The following is a 9,624-nucleotide window of genomic DNA, read 5'->3' on the forward strand; positions in this document are numbered from 1 at the left end:
AATAAAACCAATTTTCTATTTGACTTGTACCCATAAAAGTTCCAGAACACATTTACATAGACTTATATAAAATGAGTCAGAGACATATGTCTTTGCTGAATTTATTATATGGCATGCTATAGGAACCAAAATATAAAAAAGCATAACATAAGGCAGGTGTTTCCTGTGAATGAGGAAGATTTCTGTTGGCCTACCATGTAAAACAGTCTATTCTTGTTCAAAATTAAATGAATCAAATAATATTGTTTCTTAGAGACATATACTAGTAATCATGATAATACAAGGTATTACCTATTGTGTATCTACTTAATGTACTAATGTTTTGTTTTTACTTTGTGCATTTACCTTTTTGTAAAAAATCAAATACAATAACCAGCAAAATAAAGTAAACAAACAACCACATATCGGTGTTTGCAACTCATTCAAAGCCACAACGAATTCTGTTGGTGTGTAAAATGAAATTCTGAATTCCCCCCACACAATTTACAAGAGAAGGTTTTCGAAAATCGATTACAATACATTCCACAAAAAAGACAAACAAGAAATTTCACCTGAAACACTTTCCAAATTTCATCAAGCAAAACATTGGTAAAAAAAGGTTGTGTTTTGTCTGATTGAACCAACTATACACGACAACACCATCTTTCAGTAATATTTTATAAATACGCCAGACGCGCGTTTCGTCTCAAAAAGACTCATAGGTGACGCTCGAATAAAAAAATGTTTAAAGGGCCAAATAAAGTACGAATTTGAATGGAAGAGCATTGCGGACCAAAAATTCCTAAAAGTTTTGCCAAATACAGCTAAGGTAATCTATTCCTGAGGTAGAAAATCCTTAGTTTTTCAAAAATTCAAATTTTTGTTAATAGTTAATTTATAATTATGAACATATCAATGATAACTCAAGTCAACACAAAAGTGCTGACTACTTGACTTGTGAAACCCTCGGGGAAATAAATCTCCACCAGCAGTGGCATCGACCCAGTGGTTGCAAATAAACTCATCATAGATGTCAGGATTAAAATTTTATAATCACGCCAGACGCACGTTTCGTCTCAAAAAGACTCATAGGTGATCAAAAAATGTTAAAAGGGCCAAATAAAGTACGAAGTTGAAGAGCATTGCGGACCAAAAATTCCTAAAAATGTTTGCCAAATACAGCTAACGTAATCTATTCCTCAGGTAGAAATCCTTAGTTTTTCAAAAATTCAAAGTTTTGTTAATAGCTAATTTATAATTATGAACATATCAATGATAACTCAAGTCAACAGAGAAGTGCTGACTACTGGGCTTGTGATATCCTCGGGGAAATAAATCTCCAGCTGCAGTGGCATCGACCCAGTGGTTGCAAATAAACTCATAATATATACCAAGATTAAGATTTTATAATTACGCCAGACGCGCGTTTCGTCTCAGAAGGACTCATAGGTGACGCTCAAATCCAAAAAATGTTAAAAGGGCCAAATAAAGTATGAAGTTGAAGAGCATTGCGGACCAAAAGTTCCTAAAAAGTTTTGCCAAATGCAGCTAAGGTAATCTATTCCTGAGGTAGAAAAGCCTTAGTTTTTCAAAAACTCAAAGTTTTGTTAATAGTTAATTTATAATTTTGAACATATCAATGATAACTCAAGTCAAAAGAGAAGTGATGACTACTGGGCTTGTGATATCCTCTGGGAAATTAATCTCCATCAGCAGTGGCATCGACCCAGTGGTTGCAAATAAACTCATCATAGATACCAGGATTTTATAGCATTAACGGATTTAATGTCAAGTTACAGTAAAGGGGCAAAGTTACAGATTGTCGGATTTTTTTGCATACATCCTTTGCTCGTTGAACTTAAATAAAATCGAGAAAAAATTGGGAGGAAAAAACTTAGACAATCCACGTTAAACGGTCTACAAAGCGATGACGTGACGCTTATTTCGATGTTATTGGTCACTTTTGACATTAAACACAATTTGATAACAACATACTGTACAAAAAGGTCGATGAACAAATAAGTATTTTCAGAAATTTATTATGTTACCAACAAGTTTTTTTTAAAGGGCAGTAGCTACGAGATGATAAATGTTCAAAGTGTGATTTTTTGGGGGAAAGGGGAGGGGTGCAATTATCAATGAACGTGAAATAATTAAATAATAATTTATTTTGAGCAGCCAAGTTTGTTTCAATTTTGTTAAATAACCAAGAACAATCGCTGATAAATATTCATTTGGAAGTGAATCATTCGACCTCATAGAATTTGTAATCATGTGATTTTGATTTAATCCCCTTAGCTAGAGATTTATAACCCATGTTTTTAAGCTATCATATTAAAAATAATGTCAACATTGGAAGTGAAACAAAGACGAACAATTTAGTTGAATAATTCCATATTCCTATTATTGGGTATACGGGGATGTGCCAAAAATATGGGTCATAATTTTGCGAGATTTAATATAAAAATGATCCTCCTTTTTAATGACATCCTATATTAAAATGCATTTACGTTTGATAACTGTATATTGATTTGGGGTATGATATATAAATATGCTATTGAGAATCTTACATTATTAATGATCATTTATTATATTAAGTTAAATCAATTCATATATGTGCCCCAACGATGTCAATTCATATATAAAAACTTAAGGGTAGCTGGTATATTTATGAATTATGAGTGATGATGAGTTAGCGCTTATAAAAGCATGGGTCATATTCTAAATATTGTATATAAGTATAGGTCATTCTTTCTTAAATATTTATATAACTATAGGTACTGAATTTTAGTGAATGTTATATTAAAATCGGTACGTTTTTTAAGGCACAAAAGGCACAACTATACCAAAAAAATATCGAAGTTACCCCCCCTTGTGTATAATTTGCTTCCAAAAATCATTTTGATACAGGTAAACTTGATGATCAGCATACTTTTAACTTGCAAATTGAGCTCAAACAGATCTAGAAAAATCTAATTGCGTATGGTCGGTATTTGTTGATAATTGTTTTCAAATTTAAATTGGGTTATAAGACCGTCGACAGTCTTCGAAGGTCATCTCGATGGTAAGTTAGTTAACGTCTATACAAAATACAAACGAAATGTTTATACATATTTTAGCGTGCATGCAAGGTTTATTTTTGACTTTTTGTGAAATTTGGATTTACGTTTAAGCATGTAATAAATCAAATATGATAATTTGAGTGAAATCGGTGATCATAAATTTGACAGCTAATGACTGCCTCTTTAAAAAAAATCTTTGGATTATAAAATAGATTTTTTTTTATTCTAAGGGAAAGTTTTAGAACTTGGTTCGACGATTTGATGTGCTTTTTGCATAATGTCCACTTTTTTTGAAAGAATTTAAACAGTAATATTTCAAAATGGTTGAACTTTTATATCATGTGTGTAGAAAGCACACGAAAATGACGAAAAAATATCTGAAACATGTAACAGATTGGATTACATATGCAACTATTCCAGTCATTATTAGGTTCGATAACTCTGTATGTGACTGGTTTAATTAGGATTATGTTAAATGTACTGGTTACCCGTGTAATAATTTCAAAAGATGTATGTATAGATATTTCATCTTTGTTGCAATCCATCCGTGGTTTCCTTTTGTTAATATAAAATATTATAATAAAATAATTTCAAAAACAATCGTATAATACTAATATATATATTAGGTCTTGTCAAAACTTACATCGTGATTAGGCCACGTTGCCATGTTTGTTTTCTTTGTTCACGTTGATGACTTAATTGATAACTCCACAATCTAGCTTTATCCTTAATTATCACACGAGTTACAATAACGTGTCATATTTAATTGCAATACAAACAGTTAAATCTTATTGAATTATTTGCATGTGCAAAATAAGTGTCGAACATCGTCTACGTTTGAAAATTATTTGGTCGCCATTTTGTAACTTCGAAATTTTATCAAAACAAATAGCATGTATCCGCTTTAACAGAGGGAAACAATGTTTAATGCTCTGCTGCATTAAGGTAAATTTTCAAAAATATATATTCCCATATCGCCCAAAGCTATCAATGTACATGTAAACTGCATGGTCGGTGCATGTAAATCTTTATTTTTAGTGTGAGAGACTGTTTCTAATAAATATATTGAAGAACATGTGAAAAAAGAAATTTCTTAAATACAAAAAGACACACTTTGATTAATATTTGAAATATTACTTTTTGATTTATAACTAAATGAATACCAGCATGTCGTGTCGTTGTGAACATTCAACAGGGGCCGGCATTTTGAAAATATTGCTGAAGACTGCCAAAATATGAACTTTTCAACCAAATTTTGAAGCAAAAAGTTTAGTACCTATATATAACTGATATGGTGTGCGATTTCATTTAAATGAATAAGTTGTCGATCTTTTTAGGGGTTGGAAGGATATAAGTAACAATAAATTAGTTGAGAAAATTTATTTTACAAAAAGGTCTAATTGCAATTTTATCGAGTTTTAACGAAGATGTCAACGGAGGCTGTGTGGCTATGTCACCTCAATTTTAAAACTTATTTCGAAGCACGAAATCATATTTCTGAACTGAAACTTAAAACATATTTAATTGTAAAAATTTATTAACTGTAAAACGCGGGGTTGGGAGAGAAAATATACATTATAACAAAAAAGTTATGGCCGTTTTATCTATGTACCCCGTTCACGTTCATTGATAATCAATCGGCCATTAATGATATACAACTTAAGTGTAAAAGTCACGTGATGACGGAGATAGTTGGATATGAAAATACACAAACAAGGAAGTCGATGAATATCTACAATAATACAAAAGTTCTTTAAAACAGGTAAACAAATGTGAATAAACAACCCTAGACGAATGAATTTACTGATGAGTGATCGGATTTCTACATACACCGGTCTAGACAGCTGATTGAAAAGTTCAAGTGAAAAAAAAAACGACAAAAGAAATTTCGTATAAGAGATAAAACTCTGTTGCAAATAATTTTTACCCGAATTATTCACCGCGAATGTTGTGAAGAAAATTTCAATCAAGGAGATTAACCTTTTTACATAGTCAAAAACACTTTGAAAAGTGTATGAAAATTTACACGCTCGAAAGTTAGCTATGAAAACAAGTGTTATTGTCGCTATTTTATGTCTTATTGTTCAGCCAACGAATTGCATGACTCAATGTCACCGAAAGTGCGTTTGTCACCCAAAAATTCTCCAGTGTAAAGGTTTTTATCAAGATGACATTGAGAGTGATGAATTTGCGAACTCAATTACAACGGATCTTGAAAAAATTCATATAACAGATGGGGATATTCCTGAATTGCCAAGAAATCTTGTTGGATCATGTGCTGAGGACTCCAGTTATCATCTGAATGCTTTGAAAAAGTTAGATTTACAAAACAATGGGATAAAGAAAATCAATGGAAATGCATTCCACTGCATGCCAAATTTGGAAGAGTTAAACCTGGCAAATAATCAGTGGAACGTTTCTACAGCGCACACACGGACATTTACAAATATTCAAAATTTGAAAAAGTTGAATTTAAGTGATGCTTTCCATGACGAGATTGACAGCAAAGTTCATATCAAACATCTTCGGCTTGTGTTCTTGGAAGGTCCATTTACCAAACTTGAAGTATTGGCACTTGACAACAACAAATTATCGGTTTACGACGCAGATACTGCTAATACAATGTGTACATTTACATCACTGAAGAGATTAAATCTGGCTCACAACATAATTTCGAGCTTGACATTTTATCATAAACAGTGTCTGGCACATCTGGAATACCTTGATTTATCTTATAATAGTATAAGTACATTCGAAGCATATTCTAACCATTATGGGCTTCTATCTTCACTAGATCAGATTCAGAAAAAAACAAATCTTTCGGTCAATTTCTTTGGAAATGAATTCGACTGTGATTGCCAGTTGCGAGAATTCCATGACTGGTTGAAGAGAACAGAAGTCCGTGTTTTTAAGAAAAAAACCCTGACATGTCATGACGGTTTGCTCTTTAACAGATCCATAGTATCAGTCCAGTCAGCTGAATTTATGTGTTTGTCTGGGGACAGTAGCAGTAACAGATCTAGTAGTAATGCAGCCGTTGGTGTTTTGGTCACAATGCTTGTCTTGCTTGCAATATTCCTGAGTGTAATTTCTTACATCAAGAGAGATACAATTAAACATTTTGTAAGTTCATTCAAGAGACAGCCAATGGCCAAGAAGCAATTGCTAAGTAATTATTTATCAGAAAATAATGAAAATGCAAAAAAAGGAAGTTGGAATTCTACATTATTTACAAATTATATGTAAGTTTCTACTAGAAATGTATGACCTTCCCCTTTTTGCTAAAATAGTCACAAATATCTAATACAACTTTATGTTATCCCTTTTATTCGGCATTTCTAAAAGTTTGAGTCTAGGTCAGTACATTTATATACATTTGTACATGTATATTTTATAGTATTTTTGGTGAAAATTTACATTTTTTTTTCTTCAAATATACTACACATAGCTAAATATTTGACATTGTGGTTTGGGGTAGTTTGTTTTTAACAAGTGATCAGAATGTCCGTATGAATAATAATTACAAAAATAGAAGATGTGGTATGATTGCCAGTGAGACAACTGTCCAAAAGAGACAAAAATGACACAGACATTAACAACTATATGTCACCGTACGGCCTTCAACAATGAGCAAAGCCCATACCGCATAGTCAGCTATAAAAGGCCCCAATATGACAATGTAAAACAATTCAAACAAGAAAACTAACGGCCTTATTTATATATAGAAAAAATGAACGAAAAACAAAAAAGTAACACAAAAACAAACGACAATAACTGAATTACAGGCTCCTGAATTGGGACAGGCACATACATAAATAATGTGGCGGGATTATTATCATAATGGTGGTTTGAACCATCATTATGATGATAAATACAACAGGAATAATGAAATGTGTTAATAAAACTCGAAGCAAAAAAATCAACTGTGATTACAGTGAAATACATTTGTACATGTAAGACACACATTTAATGACACACATTTATAAATAAAAGTGAATGAGGGGTAACTGTCAAACAGTGAGCAACCTTTAGAAATACAAAATATTCAAGGTAGATGTAGATATCTCATTATGATCATGGTTGGCTATGGTAAACAAGTGTAAACTGATCTATTCAGTTTTTACGACCACAAAAATTAAAAAAAAATGGTCGTGTATCAGTATCACGTCGTCGTCGTCCGGTTTCCGGATAATAAATATAGTATAAGTAAACAGAAATCAATATAATTTTAGCATACTGTTTATAATCACAAAATGAAGGTTTGGGTTGATTTTGGGGGTTATGGTCCCAATGGTTTAGGAATTAGGGGCCAAAAAGGGGCCCAAATTAGCATTTTTAGTTTCCAGTCAATAACTTGTTTTTAAGTGTAGAATTCTCTGAAATTATACCACAGGTTTCCATACTAGAAAGGGATGGTTATGGGGGGTTCTGACTCAAATCATTTAGCAATTATGAGCAAGAAAGGGGAAAACATCAGGGTTTTTCTGGGTAATGAACAATTTAGACAATTTGAAAGCAGTGTAAGGGAGGTAGTCCGATTGTTCATGTTTCGACCTCTGCGGTCGTATGAACCTTGGCTCTGTGGAGCATCTGGTTTAAATTTGAATCAATATTGGTAATGTGACACTGAAGTTGTTTTTATGCTTTTTGTTTATATAATGTGTATACCACATGTTAGAGTTAAATTATACAATGTTATTTTTTTTTTATTTTTGAAAATGAAATAAGATTTGTCAACTCATAATAACAAATGTTAACCAAATTATTAAAGGCAAAACAAACCCTATTCAACATTAAAGTGAGCATTTTTGAATTCTTGTACATATATTTCACTACAGTCACAAAGCAGACGATTTTTCCTGGGCTTATTATATGTACATTGTACTAAGAAAACAGCTGTCATTAAGGTTATAGACATAAGTTACTTTAAAATGTCTGTTTTTAAAAATTTATTTTCAGATTTAAATAACGTGATCATGTGTAATGAAGAAGCAAGGTTAACCATTTCAGATATTTGTATGATCTGTTAGACCTTAACTAAGTACGGATAGATACGTAATTTTCTCAAAATTAGAAATTGCATACACTCCGGTAAACTTTTAAAATATTGTCATTGTGTTGGTAGTTTAAATAGAGATATTAATCTTATTTTCATCAGAAATTTGATCACAGTGGTAAATTGTAATCATGGTAACGGTACCCTGTACAGGTTAAATAATTTATAGTATAAATTCAGGTTTATTTCGTTTATTAAACTATAGAATTGTAAAATGAAATAACATGTGATATTTGTAATGTTTAGAGGGTTACCTGTTACTGTTGGACAATTATTTGGGTTTTTCTACATGATGTTATTTATTTTTAAAACACAGCAGCTAGCTAAATTAACATTAAGTGAATTTTATAAGTTCATATATAAGCACCTTATAGAGATTAAGTGTGTCATACATTCAAATGTATTTTGATTTTGCTTCAGCGTTTAGATATATATTGTAAATCAATGTTTTTCACAAGAAGGCTAATCAGTCTTGATCTTTTTATTCAAATACATATATACAATCTATAATGATCTGAGATTTTCAGCCAATGACAAGTATAGGTTCAATATATATTTAAATTGTATTCTTTGTAGAACATGTGAATTGACCGGATTGTATTTTTATTTGTACACATGTTTAGTGTCTGCTACATCAGTATGTTATCGTTGGTAGATTTTCTCAGGTGCAAGGGCTCTTAATAGAAATACCAAACACTGTTTTTGACCAGTGAACACTAAACCTCATTAAATTACATACAACAAATACCAATTTTATGAAAACAATGAATCTTCCACTGTATTGCCTGGTGATAAAAACGACATTCTGTAAAAGAGGACATTTTAAACATTTGTCATATATACTCCCTAAATTAATTGCTCCCTGTGACTTAATTATACATGTAAATATTAAAGTTTATAATTCTAATTTCTGTTTATGTATATGTAGTACAAGTTTTTATTTTTATATTGTGTAATTTTGTAGGTAAAAGATAGCAATATTAATAGTGCCTGACGGACTCATTAAAATGAATGTAGATTGTAATTGAAGGTTGTACATGTGTTCCGTCAACTATCGAGTTCAAAATACATTAATGTTTGCATTCTCAAATATTTATGATTTTGAAGAAAAAAAATGTATTCCTAGTTAGTTTATGTGAAATTTTCTACTCTATCTCAGATGTGGTATTCATGTTACTTGTGCTGCTTATAAAAGCAAATGCAATATATAAATATATATATATGTATATCAGTCATTAAACATTGCAACATATAATAAACATTTTTATTTTGTTTTGAAATTAACATTGCATTGAGAATAAGAATACAAAGTTTTCATGGTTTAATTCTAATACAATTGTGATAACAATTTTTTTTCTCTTATTAAGGTTTCGTGTTTGTTTTAGTGTGTATTTGATTTGCTTTCTCACAGACATATACATGTACTTAACATCATCTTTGCTTCAATATTTTTGAAAACAATTTCCTTTTTCTTTCTATGATTTGGTTTTTAAAATTTGTATGTTGAATTTTTCCATTTTGTTATAT

General features: G+C 31.0%; 1 protein-coding gene across 1 annotated transcript; it reads left to right on the forward strand.

Annotated features, from left to right (window-relative positions):
• Positions 1-4,823: 4,823 nt before the first annotated feature.
• Positions 4,824-9,187, forward strand: LOC139493464 (trophoblast glycoprotein-like). The gene is made up of 2 exons (XM_071281871.1): positions 4,824-6,283; positions 9,062-9,187. Exons 1-2 carry the CDS (start codon positions 5,085-5,087, stop codon positions 9,063-9,065), a joined length of 1,203 nt encoding a protein of 400 aa, XP_071137972.1. The 5' UTR covers positions 4,824-5,084; the 3' UTR covers positions 9,066-9,187.
• Positions 9,188-9,624: the final 437 nt, after the last annotated feature.

Source organism: Mytilus edulis, chromosome 10 (genome assembly GCF_963676685.1).
Source record: "Mytilus edulis chromosome 10, xbMytEdul2.2, whole genome shotgun sequence".
Classification (NCBI taxonomy): Eukaryota; Metazoa; Mollusca; class Bivalvia; order Mytilida; family Mytilidae; genus Mytilus; species Mytilus edulis.

Bases quoted from the DNA above. Each gene is read 5' to 3' on its own strand.
- LOC139493464 (XM_071281871.1), top strand. From the start codon at position 5,085: ATGAAAACAAGTGTTATTGTCGCTATTTTATGTCTTATTGTTCAGCCA.